At 26.1% G+C, this 18241-nt stretch overlaps 1 protein-coding gene across 3 annotated transcripts; it reads left to right on the top strand.

Annotated features, from left to right (window-relative positions):
* The first annotated feature begins 573 nt into the window (after positions 1–573).
* On the top strand, positions 574–17224 carry LOC107453862 (zinc finger X-chromosomal protein). Of its 3 annotated transcripts, none has more exons than XM_087149987.1 (4): positions 574–834; positions 1787–2035; positions 5265–10059; positions 11008–17224. In XM_087149987.1, exons 2-3 carry the CDS (start codon positions 1894–1896, stop codon positions 5558–5560), a joined length of 438 nt encoding a protein of 145 aa, XP_087006113.1. In that variant the 5' UTR covers positions 574–834; positions 1787–1893; the 3' UTR covers positions 5561–10059; positions 11008–17224. The 3 variants fall into 3 exon arrangements, with proteins under 3 accessions (XP_087006113.1, XP_087006112.1, XP_087006111.1); XM_087149986.1 differs by lacking the exon at positions 574–834 and having other exon boundaries at positions 1542–2035; positions 11008–11134; positions 13413–17224; XM_087149985.1 differs by lacking the exon at positions 574–834 and having other exon boundaries at positions 1542–2035.
* The last annotated feature ends 1017 nt before the right edge of the window (positions 17225–18241 follow it).

The following is an 18241-nucleotide window of genomic DNA, read 5'->3' as shown; positions in this document are numbered from 1 at the left end:
AAATTTAATTACGTTCACTCAAATTGTGAGCTTTACAGAGGGTCGAATGTCAGCAAAGTTATTTCATAAACACATTGTATGCATGTATTAAATATGGGTCATTTTCTTGGAACTTACACTTTTGATGTTCCATGACTTTAGGTAGTTTTTAGTTATCTGATTTTAAAAATTGTGCTGTTTTAGAGTTACTTAATACTTTTGAGTCTATATTCCAAGTTAAGTAAGGTACTTTCCTGTTCCTCCCCCCCTCCTCTGTTTCTCTTCCACTCTGTTACCATGTTAATGGAAACTTTTTTATTTTTAATTTAATATTTCATTACATATTAAGCTTATTAAAATAAATATTCATTGATAGATTAAAATAGATATTCATCAATAAATTAGAATAGAAAGATTAATGAAAAGAGAAGAAAATTATGAAAATAAAATAAAATTTTTTTGCATGTGCATGATATTATGTGTTAGGTCGTGTAGCTCTAAGAAAAAGTTCCTTGCATGCAGATTTATCTCTGATACTTTCCTCTGATTGCTATAAAAAATTTTTTTGTCTTTCATTCTTTTTATAGAATTCTCATGAAAGCAGTCTGCTTGATAATGAGCTTTTACTGCTGATAAAACTATACCATCAATTTGACTTAAATGTTTTCTTTGAAACCTGTTTAGACAAAGCTTCTTAATGATGTAATTGATTTAAAGCTGCTCAGCGTGTGTATTTAGCATGGTAAATATTCGTTCAGTGGCTAAGTTAAGAATGGTATGTCTTATCTACCTCATCATAAGACTTGGTTTTAAAAGCATCTGGCATTTCTATCACGACCTCTAAGAGTTGGACAAGTACGTATCCTTTTTAATTCAAGATTCCATGTTTAGGTGGGTGCATTTAGGCTGATTCAATAAAAAAAAATCAGTATAACCTTTTATTATTATTTATTGACTTAAGAGCACTTTAATTTATTAAAGGGCTCATAAACTAAACACAATCAAAATTGAAAAATGTGCTTAATTTACCCTTTGTTCATTTTTAAAGAGTGTTTTAAAAATGCGCCAGTAAATTGCAGAAATTATTTTTGAGTTTTATATCTTAAAATTTATCAATCATTGTTGTCGCAAATTCATTTGACAATAAATTGTTTTTTTTATTTATTTTTTTGTTATTTTTAAATCTGGTTTCGAATGCAGTTTTTCTCAATGTCAGAACTTAGTAAAATGTTCTTGTTTAAATTTATTTTCATTCAGCAAATAATTCAGTATATACATTTGTATTTCTTTTCAATTATACTTCTAATAAGAACTTTTTTCCCCCTGAAATCTTATATAGTTTTATATATTATTTTTTTTTGCACTTTTTTATGTGATTAAGACTTTTTTTTGGTCCATTTTTATGTTGGTTCTGCATCATTAAACATATTACAAATTATTGAAACATTAGGATTCTGGCCTAAAAAAGTAAAAAAATGAATTTTTGTCAATTGATACAGTTGCAAATTTTGATTGTCATTTTACTTAATTAACTGATTTTGATTGTTTAATGTTTTATATTTTGAAAATATATAAAAAAAGCATTAAACAAGGATCACTGTTATAAAAATTGAGCACTTAATTTGTTTGATTGATTCTAGGTTTTGAAGTTGGTGACATCTTTTATTGCGGCAGTTAGTTGTTACACCAGCCTTTACTAAAATTACGATTTGTTGATTTAATCCAACATTTTAAACTGAAATAATAAAAATGTCATAATACGTAAAATTTCTTAGATATAAAATTATGTTTTTTTTCTTCATTATAGTTTACGGCCATCAACAAAGGTATTTATCAAATGAACGGAAAAAGATCATAAGAAACGCTAGAAGTAAAACGGAATCTGCAATATACTTTCAAAACAAAGAAGAATTAATGTCACAGCGCACTGCGATTGTGCCTCCTAAGAAAGTTACCGCCAAAGTTCATACCTGTGACATATGCCACAAAAATTTTCCCTTTAAGAGTTATTTAAACAGGCACAAGATAAGTCACATGGAATCAAACATTTTTAATTGTAAGCAATGTAGTTGCGCATTTTGGAATCGTGTGGAATTTGTAGAGCACATGGCATCTGCTCATCCACAGTAAAAGTGATTTTTCTGATTTCTTTGTAATATATGCTTTTTAATGTACATACATACATGTAATTATATTGCTGATTAAAAATTTACTCATTTTTAATATGTGGTTAGCCAAAAGTACATATATGCTAATTTCTATTGTCATTTTGTAATTATGTGGATTTTGTTGATCACATGGCATCTGCTCATTCATTGGACCAATGTTTTTTATAATCTGTTTGCAATGTATGTAATTATATTGCTAACTAAAAATTTACTCATTTTTGATTTGTAATAAAATATCAATGTTTATGTGCATATGTATGCCAATTTCTATTAAACCTTATGTCACATTTTCTTATATAATTACATTCATTTTTGTATTATTACAAACTTTAACTTATATAATACATTTGAAAATGTCTTCCTTTTGATATAACCTTAGGATGACAGATTTTTAGAATATAAAACTCTCATTCTTAGTGTGTTAGAATAAATACTTTATAAAGCCTTTTAGTATCATAATTTTAAAATATTGAACTTAAGGATTGAACAATTTTTGTTATATTCAGAATAAGTTTTCATAGAATTCATTGTATTTTTAACTGAATATCCCTTTTTTATATTACAATTTAAAAATTTTTTATAAATCTGATTTTAATAAATTCATAATGTAAAAGGAAATTTATAACTCCATAACCATTTTTATTTATTAGAAAAATTCAAGTGTATACATAATATTGCATTGTGTGCTCTACTTTTTTATTTAGTCTTATATTTTTTATTGGAATTATGTGCCATCTCCATTTTCCTTTTTGAAATTGTTAATCATACAACTAATAGTTTATGAATATTGTTTAAATTACACAAATGCTGTTTTAAACATGCTCCTAGTTTTGGCAAATTCAGAAACTAGCAAGAATTTTGAAATCTTCATATCAAATAAGGTATTAATGAAAGTATATATAAATTTGTTAATTTTTTTTTAAATTCCATAAGTGGCTTGACATTATAAATTTTATGCTATATTTTATTTGATGCTATTATCTTATCATGCTATTAACATTTGATGCTATTATCTTAATTTCCTTACAGTACATAATTTAAATTAAATTCATATTATTATGAGTTTATAATTCATTTCATACATACTTTCATTCGGGAGATTTGTATCTTGCTAGTTGATGTTTATATTAATTTGAGTACAATAATGTATGTGTTGAGTACAATAATGATGTCCACTTGACATAAACATACATAGTTATCATGTTTATGGCTAAGTAAATACCAATTTTATAATTTTTATTTAAATGATTTATGAGAAAAGCCACTTGTATTTGAAATCCTGAAATGATGTTTTATTTTATTTAGCCTATAATTCATATTTAGTCTTATATTGAAATATTTTTGAAGAAAAAAAATTGTCATATAGTAGTTTTTCTATTTTTGGTTTCATCAAAAAATTTGGATAATATTTTTAAGATTTAACTATATTGTAAAATTAAAAATTATGTTTTATGATAACGTTAGGAAAATAATTAGTTTCTTTTGTTTATTGAATAGCTGATTAGTTTAATTATTATTATTGCAATAAGAAAAGTTTAAAAGCATTTGACTTTACTTATGGTTTCTACAGGTAACATTTACTGCACTTAAATAACTGTTATTATAATCTTTTATTGTACAAATATTTCTCGGTATTTTTTTTATATTGCTAATATCTAATTTTTATTATTTTATTTTTCCTTTTTGTCCTTAATATCTTTTTAATGATGTTAAGACTGCTTATTTTTTTAATTAATTTTTTTTATCTAACCTGTAAAAAATAAATTACATAAGACTCAATAAACTGTACATTTGTCTTTTTTATTGTTACTTTTATTTTATTATCTTTTAATTAATTTGTCTAGTACTAAACAAATTATTTAAAATAAATTTGGAACAAAATATTTCAAATGACACAGTTGAGACTTTAATCGATTTATAAAACTTATCAAGTACTATAACATAAAGCATTACTATTACCAATAATACTAAACAAATTACTTTTGAAGACATGTAAAGAACGTTTTGCCATTTGGTCATAATTTGCGGTTGCAAATATTTGAAAGATTTTTAAAAAAAATCATATTAATTACTTTTTTAAAATAAAGCACTATTTTGCTTTTTAAATTTTAATATGCATTAACTGCATGCTTTGTTTTATACAAAAGTTCTAGTTATAATTTATTTATTTACATTCATTTAGACTTTATCTGCTTGTATTTACTTTAGTTTTAGCTTTGATTTTTTTTTTCTCCATAGAATTAGATATTTGTTTTAATTTGCTGTTTGTAGTTAATCCTCTATTGCCTAATTTTGTTCTTTCTTGTGAATTTCTTGATGTATTCAATGTAAAAACAATATATCAATCACAAGTTGTCCAAATAAGGATTAGTTTGTGCTATGTGCGGTTGAAGCAAAGCAACATGAATTAAGCACAAATAAAGGTAAAAAAATTAACTAACTATGTTTCAGTTCTATAAATAAGAGTATCTTTCAGTGCCTAAATGCAAAATAATTGCATGCCAAGTGCAAATATTTTTATGCCAATTTAATTTTTTTTTGTTTAAAATTTACTGATTTGACACTGAGAAAGTTTCTTGTATATAGAACCAAAACTATAATATGTCCATTTTGTACCTTTAATACCTTAATTTGAGCTTTATTAATAAATTGCTCATTAAATGGTATCAGTCGAGGCATAAGTATTTACAAAACTGGGCTTTAGAGGGTTATAATTAGAAAAATATGTGTATATATTTTAACTGAAAGTAATGATAGATTGCTATCCTTACACTGTATAACAATGTATGGTCTGCATTATATGAGTTTTAGTTTGCTCATTGTCTTAAAAAAACTATTTTATTTTAAAATTTTTGTACTTGTTAAAATTTTTTTTTAAAACTTTATAAGTGATATTACTTAGTGAAAAAAGCAATCTCCCTAATTTTAATACTAGTTGTAAACTTATAAAATGTACAGATTTTCAGTTGAAATTTATGCAGTGTTGAGTTAATTTATTGATTTTTATATTTGATTTCACTTAATTCAGTTGTTTCCTTGTTGTTGAATTTTTTTAAAACAAAAATCATGATTTTCATATATTTTTTATTAAAAATTAATATGTTTACAAATTTTCAGACTCCATACTGTACTGGAATTCTAGTGATGATACTTTAATCTGCAGGATAAAGTCAAGAGACAATAAAGCATCTGTTTATGATTTGTTTGATAATGAACCACTTTTCACCAGATTTACCAAAACCCCTGCTAAGATTTTCCCATGTGAGGAATGCCAAAAACAGTTTCGCCAAAAACGGGACCTTATTCGTCACATAAGAGTCCATACGGGTGAGAGACCGTATGTCTGTGATCTTTGCGGTAAAGATTTTAGCAGAAAGGATAGACTTCTTGTACATAAACGAATGCATATCTAGATGTGTGATGGTTATTGAGCAGAAAGTAACAATAGTCTTTTAAGTTGCATGGATGTGTGTACGCAAGTCATTAGTTATAGAAAAAAATTATTTATCAATACACATTTTTACTTTATATTTGGTTAAGAATAATTTTAATTGTTCAGAAAATGTATTTTATATTGTAATACAGCATTTCACGATATTTAGGGTTATGGAACCCTAAGTGATCAAGTTACTTTTGGCAGAACCCCAGTATTATAAAAGAAGTTCATTAGCAGCTGTGAATGCAAAAACCAAAATAAGTAAATAAATAAAAAATACTAATTATTTTGAAAATATTAAATGTGATAATTGAAATGTTGTAAATTATTAATTTGTTCTTGGTATATGGCATATTAGCTGAAAATGTATGAAATGAGCTGAATTCTGGTTTAAAAAAAGAACTGTTATAAGCATTAAAAATAGTTACCAGAAAAGCCTTCTTCCTGATTTTGGTTATTTTATTTTGAATTGAAAAGCTTGATTAGAAGTACTTATGGAAATTTTTTATAAATGTATTTCCTTTTCATAATTCATTCAATATTATTCATTCATTGAAAAAAAATTGTTTCTTAATTATACTACTTTTTTTTTACTAGCATTACATAAAATTCATATAAACAACTGACATATTAAATGAATTATGAATTATTGATTGACTCTAAATATAATTATCACTGGTTTTTTAAAAAAAAAAATCCTATCAGAACCCTTTTGATACTTTCAGGGAAATTATGAGTTCCACAGAACACTGGGAACCACTGCTGTAATATACAGTAATGCAGTTTTGTTGACTAAATATGTATAGTCTAAAAAAACTAATTGCAGTCCATAGAGGGCCAAGGCCTACTGTGCCCATCTCAGTTTTCTTGACCTTGGACTCTGGAGTGCACGAGTAGATGTTAGGTGCTGAGCTGAACGCAGAACCCCCAGTGTTTAGTTCCCAAGCATGCTTGGTACTAATTTATCGACCCACTGAAGGGATGAGAGGCTGAGTCAACCTTGCCCGGCCCGAGGATCGAACTCAGGACCTGTGGCGCGGAAACTCGAAGTGTTACCACTCAGGCACTGGGAAATAGGCATAGCCAAGAAGTCTATACATTATGTTATAAGCTGAATAGGAATTAATATATTTTACTTAAGTATTATAGGAACGAGATATGAAATGAAAAATATATAAGGTATGTTATGAATTTAAAAAGTGATCTGTAAAGTTAAATCGTTTGATAAACATGTAAGTGGAATGTATTTAATGCATGGTACATGCTGTATTGTAACATAAATGTTTATACTTCCTATTTATCATGTGAAATTGGTTTAATAATATTAACATTTATGTTATAGGTGTTCACTCCAATTAAAATTTTATGCTACTGTATTTTATGTACATTTTTCAAAAAATATATTTTTTTGTTTAAATTCAGTGTTTACAGTACATGTTTACATTACAGTAGTGTTTACATGTGTTGGTATAAATCACTGTCTGTAAATTTTCTTCAATTTGGAAAAGTGATATGTGTAATAAGTGATAAATAATAATGTTTAATTACTTAAATAAAATGTTTCGAATGTAAGTCAATTTTTGTTTATTCCAAAGATTTAAAAATTTTGATTATTTAAATCAAATAACAATACAGTTAAGCTTTATTTGAGTCTGGGTTATTGTTGATTTGTAGCAATGACTTTTGTATGTTTTTGTACTAAAACTTTAAGCATGAATAATTTAAAATCAGGTATCCTATCACATGTTTGTTTCTCACTTAGTAAAAATAGTTTTTTTCTCTCACTTAGTTGGTTTAATTGGACGTATTTAGTGAACCGTGAAACTTCTTAACATTTGAGTTCTTGTTTTCTTAACATTTGAATGCTTGCAAATTTAATAATAAACATGGTCTGAAATTTAAAAGTAATTTTAAAATTAAGAAACTAAGTTAAAATCACAAATTGAAAAGTTGGTGTGCACAGGTATTTCAATACTTCTTATGATTGTTGTTGAGCTTAATTAAACCAAAAATCACCTATTCAACAATTGTTGCTTATACGGATCTGCCATGCAGGTGGTCTTGGTTCCTTTTCCTGGACGATGCACCAGTTTCCATAATTCTTTTCTTTAATAGGCGATGATTGGTTTAATTAATCTCAATATTAAATCATCAAAACAACATTTTATGAAATTTTATTTAGAAATGTTATCATTATGTCCTTTACAGGCACTATTGGCAGTTCAGTAAAAATTCTTAAATAAAAATGAAAATAAATAAATGAATTGCACAGTGCACCATCTAATTTTCTAATTTCAGTGCTCAATTAATTTCTCCATATCACAATATTAGACCATTGATTTCTAACATTAAGATAATTGTCTATGCTTTTAACCTAAGTTGGTTTTGGAATGTTGTTTTGTGGCTGGTATCTTTTAACCTTCATGTTTATATGGTGGCTTAACATATTAATATGATGCTATTTTATAACTTTAACAGAGTATTTTTCTGCATAATGCTTAGTTTTTAAGATAGTTTCTTGTATAATTTGCTAACTATTGAGTTTTTTACTTTGAGTAACTGTACAAAATTTCATCAAAGAACTATGTTAGTGTATTTAACCATAAATATTTACTGTTAACATTAAAAAAAAATAGAGATAGCAGTGATTTTGGCTAGATTTTTAAAATTATGGGTCCTCAGGATTCTGAACTTTATGTTTTAATTTTTTAAAGATGTTGTTTTACTAAAAGCTAAAGTTTAAAACCTTCTTTATGTTCAAATATTAAAAAAATTTATGTGAAATGAAATGAATTTGCATTTTAAACTATGTTTGAAAAAATTAAAAGGTTGAAAGAGGAGAAAAAAAAGTCTCCCCAATTTTTTTTTCTTTCCCAAGCTTTTGTACTTTTGCCCTAACTCAAACAAATCTATATTGTTTATCTCATTTTTTTATGCCAGGCAAAATTTTGCATTCCAAACTTGCAACACAACTTTATTTTTGCATCCTGTCATCTGTAATTTTTAGTTTATTTGACATACCGTGGCATGCAAGCAGAATCACTGAAGATAGCGAAAAAGCTTTTCTAAATTTAATTAGTAACAACAAAAATAAATAGGAAAAAAAAGTTAATTTTCATTCTGTGAAAATAAAATATATATTAATAAATATATTTTCGCAAATGGAGTTTCAAAATAACAATGTGTGTGTTGTGAAATAATTGTTGCATGATTGATGGTTTCCTATTTTCTGTGATTTGATGACTGTTAATTCACTTTCACACATTTCTGCATTTCTTTGGTAAATTATATTGTATTGTTTCTGTGGAAAGTTTAATAAATCTTTATTCTACAAGTCTTGTTGATTCTTTTTCTTACTTTTTCCTCTCACTTTTTCTATACAAAATTAGATTGACTTAATTCTCAGTTTTTATATTTGCTTTATTTTTTAACACAGTTTATTTAAAGTGTATTCTTTGCTTTAAATTTCTTAATCAAATAAGTTAATAAAATTATTACTGTTTAATAAATTAACCTTTTGCTATAAATTTTGAAGTTCATGGTAACTTCCGAACCTGAAGTTTAGATTGAGTATTAATAATGCTAAGTGTTTTTTTTCATCCCATCTTGTGAAAGTTGTAAATGAATAATACCTTGTGAAGAGTACTTGTAAAGAGTTTGCAAGTGCATTACAAAAATTATATTGTATGAAACATCTTTTTAACTTGTATATTTTTAAAATTCAAAAGTCTGTCATTAAATTGCATGTTGCCTATGAAGTTAAAAGTTGCATTCTTATTCCAAGTAAAATATTTAAATCTTTGAAAAAACTCTTTTTACTTTAATTTTTTATTCTAACTTTTGAGTTATTAAGACGCAGCTTAAGTTTCATGTTTTACAATTGATTGCTGTTCTTGCCAAATCGATTAACTTCACTAACTTTATTAAATTTTTATATTCTTAATTGACTACAAATTCAATAAATTAAAGATAATTTTTCTGACAATAAATATTAACAGCACTAAAAAAAACTTTTTTTGGCCATTGAATGATAAATAATTTATTTCAGATTTATTTATTTATTCAGATTATTTATGTTTATTAAATCGATTCATATATTTATTGTGTATGTATTTATTGAATTTATAACGCATTAGATTAAAAATGAATTAAAATATTAAGAGTAGATAAGATAAAGTATTAAGAGTAAATTGCAGTCCTCGACTTACTGATGTAGTAGCTGTAAATACTGTAAAGAATTTAATTTTATTTGTGTTTCTCAGTTGTATTGGGCTACACGTCACAGACTAATGATGTACACGTCTAAAATCTGGCATAAGATTTAATAGGTTTTTAGAAACTAAATTAAAAATATATATTAGTTCTCTAGTAGTTGGTAACTGTTAATTTTTGTGTGTGTTTTCTGTTTGTCTTTATAGTTAGATTCAAAGATCTCATTATAAAAGATAAAGTCAAATTTTATCAGCAATAAAAACGGTAAGAGATTTTTATTAATTTGAAGAAAAAAAAAATATGTATTCTTCTTTATTAGAAATTTGGTAAAAACTAATTTTTGTGTTTCGAAGCATAATTTAAAGATTGAATTGTAAAGACTTATTACTGAATTATGCCTGTAATATTATTAATTGATTTAAAAGTATGTTACTTTGCTAATGATAGCTCATTTTTATGTATTCAAGGGTAATTTAAATATCTCATCATGAGAAAACTATACGAGTGCATTTTATCTGCAATAAAATTAATAATTTATTTAAAAATTTTATTAATTAAATAAAAATACATTTAATAGAAATTGTAAATGTTTAGTGCAAGATGGTTTTAATTATCAGAACTACAATTTAAAGTTTGTAAATTGCTCTCATGACTTAAAAATGAATAGGTTTAATCAGTCAAGTAAATTTCTAAATTTAATTCTACTGTATATTTATTGGTCTGCACTGTTATTAATTGTATTTACTAAATAGGCTACACTCTTTTAATATAACCTCTTCACCCCTAGTATTCGAACACAGTTTTACTTCACTTTATATTCCTTATTTATTAAGATTTTTAATGGCAAAACCTTGTGTTCTACTAATAACATTAATAATATAAGATTGTACACTGTCGAATTTGCTCAGCATATGGCAGCACATCCGTAGCGGAGAAAATAAGGAAAGCATCTTTTATTAATTTTCAAAATGCTAATATTCCATAGTACAAATTAGACTCTTTATACCCAATTAAGTACTTTTAATTGAAAAAATAATTAGAAGTTGATTTGCAAATGGAAATGTAGCCTATTAGTAGAAAACTTATGCTTTAATGATCAATCAATAATTTATTAATCAATAATTTAATCGATCAATAATTTTTCTAAAAATATTGTGTTGTATGTATAATTTGGAAATTTTTAAATTTTTTTTTTTACATTTGATATTGCAGAAACTCTACCTATTTTAATTCAATCAGCAGCTCCTGTTAAAAGTGAGAGGCCATCAGTTGAAAGCCCGATTTTACCACCCCCAAAGAAAAGATTTAATCCAGCTCTTAGACCTAGCGAAGATGTAAGGTATGATGGGTTAAGTCACTTAATTGAAAGAAGTCAAAAGCAACAGAGATGCAAATTGGAAAGTTGTTCGTACAAGACAACCTCAATTTGTGAGAAATGTGATGTATTCTTATGTTTTAATGCACAGAGAAATTGTTTCAAAATATTTCATACAAAATAATTGTAAACTATACTTAAATAAATGTTCTCACTTTGCTTGATTATTGCCTGGTGTCCTACTATTAGAGTATTTTTTAATTAGTTGATAATTGGCAGAATCTTATAATATTAAATATACTTGTATATAGTGCAGTATCTAATCAACCATTAATTTTTTTTCCTGCCCAATTAATAATTCAGGGCCACTGGGGTGCAGTAACTGTCTTCATATCTGATATTTCTATAATATTTTGTGTATGTAGAGTTGTTTGCAATATAATACAATATCTATATATAATATTTTAATTTTTAACATTTTGTGTGTTCAAAGCATTTGAAGATCTTTTAATTGCCACTAAAACAATCACTATCACAGTTTTTTACTTAACACATGACAATCACTTGTTAATTTTCTTTAATTTAATTCAAAACGCTTTTCGATGCTTTGTAACTTACTTTTTATTTTCTATTAACAACATATATACTTCTTTAATTATGTAATTACTACGTATTGATTTTATCAACTAAAAATAAAGCTGGTACAATGCAAAAATGAACTTCATTATTTTTGTTACTAGGAGCATGCATATATATATATGTATATATACGCATACATACATAACTTACGTTTAATTGTAATTAGCTTTGTAGGTATATAAATCGTAATTTTTTCAATTCTATTGCTATTTTTTTAAAAAAAATTATATTATTATTTTTTAAACTTATGTTTATTTGTAATGATTTTAAAGTAAAAATGTGTTTTATTATTATTAAAATTTGTTAAATAGTTTATTTGTTAATAGTCTTTGTGTCAAAAGTGAACAGTTTAATCACACTTATTAATTAACTTTAAAATTGATTATTTTTTTGTCTTTCTCTTTCTCTTAAGAAATTGTTAAAATTTTTGTTATTTTGCTAAAGTAATGTATCACTGAATTTGATGGTCAATTGAACTCTATTGAACCATAAACTTAGTATTAATTTTTTAGATAGTTAAAATCTTATTGCTCAATTTATGTGATTGTATGTTTTTTCAAATATGTCTTTGAATACTGTTTCATTTTTTTAAATTCAAATTTGTTTTTGATTACGTATAATGTTTTTTTTATTGAACATTATTGTACATGATACAAACCAACCTAGTCTCCTGTTTTTTAATGATGATTCCTGTATTTTACCACTGTCTCTTGTTTACCGGTATATTCTCAAATTTCTCTGTATTTGTTAAAGAAATTTTTTTTAACAAAAAATTTGACAATTAAATATTAACTGATGGCAAAAATACTTCTCTTATTCTTCAACAGATGGTGCTATTGCCAGTACTGCAGTATGTTGAGTGTTTATAGTTTAAGTAATTATAATTAATGGTTTAAAAATAATATATAGATTAAGATTTATATACATATTTTTTACTTCGCTTAATGTAAGTGCTTATATTATTTCCAATTTTGAATTTCTCTTTTCGACTTTCATGATTATGCATGTTGTATCAAAACTAAAAAAATGTAGCCTAAAAAAATGTTGCTGGTAAAATCTCCATTATTTTATTTCTCCAATGTTGATGATATTATAAGTAGTAGATATTTATGAAAGTTATTTTTCAAATATGTTTTTGAATGTTATTGTACTTTTTCTATTAAATGAATTGGAAATATCCACTAAATTTTTCCCTTTCAAGTGGAGGAATAAAAATTTATTATATTTTTTTCCCCTAATTCAACTTTGTTTTTGTTTATTATATCGTTTTTTTTAAATTTTTTTATTTTTATTTAACAACATGATGTTTATGTAAGTTATATATTTTTGTTTTAAAATCAAATAGGTTTTTGTAATGTTATACTTTTTCTAGGAAATGAATTGGAAATATCTACTACTAGTGGTCTTATTTATGTACACTTTTTATCCTTTTTCAGGTGGAAGAATAAAAACTAGTTTAATTTTTTTCTCCTAATTCAACTTTGTTTTTTATTATTATATGATTATTTCTTAGTAAACTATATAATATTTATGAAAGTTATTACTTTTTTTCAGAAAAAAGAATCGAATGTGTTTTTTGAATGTTATTGTACTTTTTCCATAAACTGAATTACAAATATCTATTACTAGTGGTTTTATTTATGTGCATTTTTTCCCCTTTCAGGTAAAAGAATAAAAACTAATTGTTTCAATGTGTCTGATGTAGTGCAAGTAATCAATCCTGGTACTTTTGATTCTACGAGTATTTTACTGAAATATGTTTGCAAATATTGTGGTAAAGCATTACCATCCAATTCTGCATTGAAACTCCATATTCTCACTCATACAGGTGAAAAGCCATTTGTTTGCGAATTCTGTGGAAGAAGATTCAACCATAAACAGAACTTCGTTGTACACAAAACTCTGCATACCGGCAGGAAATTTTTTAAATGTGACATTTGTGGACATGAGTTTAATCGCAAGGATAGACTTGCTGCGCATTGTTTGAAGCATAAGAGAGCATAAAAATTTCTCTAATATTATAATGTATTGTACAGTGTGCAAAAAAAAAACCTGAATAATTTATGATCTAGTGTTCAGATCATTATGTACTAGGACTTGTGCTTTAAAGGGATGACCTCTATTCTAATTAATTGATGAAAGCAATATTTTAAGTTACAAAATAAGACAAAAAAATTATTTTTCTGCATAAAGATTGATTCTTGATCCTGGGGGGAGGGGAGGTTTCTCAGGAACTACTACATAATAATCTCCCATCTGTTACATCTTAAGTGAAAATCTGATCATTAGATCAAAAGTTATTAAGGATGTTCCTTTTTTCATTTTTGTAAAATATATTTTTGCCCACTGTACAACTGCAGCAAGCAGGTCTACTTAGATAATTGAATATTTCAATAATTGCATAATCTATAATAAGATTTCTTATAAAAAACTACAAAATAATTTTTTTGCAATCATAAAATTATTAGGTTACCAAAATATTTAATTTTTTTTAATGTTTTCACATATTTAAATTAATTTAAACCCTCCTTAATCTAACTTATGGAGATCATGCATTCCATTGTCTAATTATGAAAATTTATTTAACCAAAGTCCAGTGTGAATTATTAAGTATCCGATTTATTGGATATTCTTTCAATAATAATAATTAAAATGTAATAGGCTAATGTTTACAATAACAATGTTTGGTGCTAACGGTCCCTGGTACTTTGGTCTAAGTTTTGGTGTTTATGGTGAAAATATATCACATTTTTATTTTTAAAATATCTGAATTAATAGAGTTCTACTATAATTCAGGATATACATTGGAATCTGAATGATTTCAACCTTAAATACTGATTGCATGAGTGTAAACAATATTTGATGGGTAATATTTCAAATGGGATTGAAAAAAGTAGTATTGTTATTTAAAAATGAACATTAAATAGTCATTAATGGAGTTTATATTATACTTTAATTTTGTGGCAGCTATTATTTATCTTATATTAAAATTTTTTTAACTCACTTTTTAAACACATTGGATAAATTCTTTTTTTAATATTCTTTAAAGGGTGAATAGAATATACAAAACATTTTTGTTTCAGTAGTTGGATATTATTTGGTTAAGTTTCAAAGCGGAGTTAAGTTTTTAACTCAGAAAAATTTTTTAGAAAGTGCATATCCTGTTAGTATTTAAAAGATTGCATCAATATTTGTATTTAATTGCTAAATATTTAAAGGGATTATATAATTATATTGAAATTATATAATAATTTGTTTTTTACTGTTCTAGGATTGGTGAATATAATTTATTTAAAAAAAAAATGGAACAAATGTTATTTTGCAAATATTTTATTGTTTGAAATTGATAATAAAATTATTTTGAGTTCTCTTTTTATGAAATGTTTACAGATGAATGATGTACAATCACACTAATATGAATGTTTATAGCTGTAATGTAATTTTGAAATCATAGCCAAAAGCAGAAACTTAAAATGGAATATTTTTTCCAGCATGTGAAGTTCCATTATCAACTTTTTTTGTGTAATCAATTTGATAAGTGGTAGACATACCAAATTAAATCTCATCATTAATTTTTTTTTCAAAGTATTTCCCAGCCTAGACTTCAGAAAAAAATTCTTTCTTTCCATATCCATTAAGAATTTACTAATTGTGAAAGATTATAAATTATATGTTTATTGGATATCTCCTTGTTAGGTAAGAGTTGCAAAATATGAAGCAAAATAAATAAATAAAATAAACATAGGTTACTAATTTTAAGTTAAAAACTATCAATAAATTTTTTTATGGGTATTTTTTTATGCTTATGTTTGTATTTTGTGAATAAACTTTCATTTTACAAAATAATCTCAAATTGCTACAATTCTTTACCTTTCAGACATTTAACTGAGTTATTTTCCAATTTTTTACGGGTTTAAAGTTTTTTTTAAACAGAATTTAGTTCATACGACCCATTTTGTTTTTTGTTGTTTATTGCCTTTGTGTATTAAGATGCATATTTTAAAAAGGTGTTTGCTTTCAATGGAAAATAATAAACAAAATATATTTCTTAAAGTATAAATTCATTTAATCGCAAACTAAAGGATTATTTTGAGTTTTCAAAGTTAATTTAAAATATGTGTGAATTTTAACTTTAATTCATTTATTTTATTTATTATTATTATTTTTGCTTCAGCAAAGTGCATAAAGGTAAGTAAAAATTTGTTAATTTTTTTTTTATCCAAAGCTATTTTTCCACTATTGTAAAATGACTTCAGATTTTGAATGAAGATTTTTTTTAATTAACCTAATTACAATTTTTTAAAAAAAAAGACTTCATGATTGCTACTAATATAATTAAATAAATGTACTTGAATTTTAACGTAATGACTATTATTTTCAGACTCTGGATCCTTGCGTTCCACTTTCTTGAATCTCATCCAAGGTGTTTGGGGTATTCCTGCCGCAGAGATCGACAATGGTATAAAAGAAGATCCAGAAGACACACAAAGCAACTCTGATGGTACATCTTCTTCTCGACCTCGGAAGTACACTTGTATAGAATGCGGAAAAACATTTTGCCAAAGAGGTCATTTGGAGGACCATTTAAGGACTCATACGGGAGAAAAACCATTTTTCTGTGTTGAATGCCCTAAAAAATTTAATAAGTATTCTCATCTTAAAACTCACATCCGGATACATACTGGAGAACAGCCGTACACATGTGAAACTTGTGGTCGTAAGTTCAATAGGAAAGATAACTTGAATGCTCACTTACGTTCAAAAGGTCATTCTGGAGAACAGCCTTATAAATGTGGTTCTTGTGGTGCAAAATTCAACAGGAAGGATAACTTAACTGCTCATTTACGATTGAAAAGGCACCAGTCTTGTCAGCTAATTAATGATGAGTGAAATGTGATGCATTCTTATTGCTGTTGTATTTTATTCAACTGATGTTTTGTATTGTCGTATTATTTTACTTATAACTGTTTTACCGTTTATTTATTTTCTTTGACTGTTTTTTTTTCCTTTTTGGTGTGTGTGTTGTTTTTGTAAATGTTAAATTATCCATTGATATCCAGTTTGGGAATGTATTAAAATTAAGTAATATCTAAAGGGCCATGTTAAATTGTACTTATATTTTGCCAAAGTTATAGTGCCAAATAATTTATATTTGCTAAAGAATGTATTTTAATCATTATTAAGTTTTAAGACAATCAAAGTGTTTCTAAATGTGTTTTTAGGAACTATGAATTTTTAATTGCCAATTATGAAATTGTAATATATATGTTTAAACACTTTTAAATTTGTCCTATCAATTATACTATAAATATGTCAAAAATCGTACAAACAAAATGGAATGACTTATGCCAATTATGACATATCAGAAAATTATTGAGCTTATATTTACTTGATCTACTTACTTTGTTCTACTTCGAATATACCTTCGTAATTCTTTTGTAATTTGAGATTTCATTAAAAAAATGTTAATACTCAGTTTCTTCTAATTTACTTTTATCTACAACTGTCTTCTTTCCAAGATCAATAACTCCTGTGTCACAGGTCTAGGTTTCTATTCTCGGACCAGGAAAGGTTGACTCAGCCTTTTAATGCATGGCTAAAATGAGAGCCAAATATGCTTGGGTACTAAACTCTGGGTGTTCCATATACAGCTGACCACCCAACTGAAGACCAATTGGAACTGCACCCCAAAGCCCTAGGTCTAGAAAACTGGAATGGGCACTAAAAGCATTGGCCCACCATGGGCTGTCATGCCTTGACAGCCCCGGGTGGGTCTTCTCAAAGAACTTTTAACACACCAGTTTTCTTCCTGCTAGTATTTTCCTATATACCTAACACTGCATATTGTGTAAAATCTACCAAAAGCCCCAAGTAAGCTCTGAAAGCGTAGTTGCTAGTTGGAATCTTGTTTTCTGCTTAAATTTCTTTATGTAAACAAACAGCCATCGTTAATCTGAAAAATATTCGTAGTATTAATTTTGTAAAGTTTCTACTTTAGAAATATTACATTATGTGAGGCAAAATAGACACTAATAAAAAAAAAACTCTCCAAGTCTCAAAAAAGTCTGAGCATGAGCATTGTGCTTAACAAGTAATTAAGATATTTAAAAATATATCTGAAAATAACATATCCTATTTTCTGTTGTTGTACTACTAGTATAGCATTTGAAACTTCGCTGAAAAATAAAATTCTAAAAAGTAAGTGTGATGTCTGGTGGCACCACCCTCAACCAAACGCGAAAAAACAAACAGAGAAGGTAGGGCTCTGATGGAGAGCGAAGGTGCAGGAAGTTTTGTTTTAGTGGTTTAATTTTCTTCAAAATTTATTTACAATTATTAATAAATGTTTTTTTTTTATGTTTCAAACTGCCATTTTTTTTGGAAGATTTATATTTTTCGGGAAGCATTGGGGTGAAGGAAAGAAGGTAAAATATACATAATATCACAGTAAAAGATTCACAGTCTGATTTTATAAAAACAAGAATTTTTATC

This window comes from Parasteatoda tepidariorum, chromosome 8, assembly GCF_982258835.1.
Source record: "Parasteatoda tepidariorum strain Cologne lab strain chromosome 8, Ptep-v5.0, whole genome shotgun sequence".
Lineage (NCBI taxonomy): Eukaryota > Metazoa > Arthropoda > Arachnida > Araneae > Theridiidae > Parasteatoda > Parasteatoda tepidariorum.
This window is presented reverse-complemented; position numbering and strand designations above follow the sequence as displayed.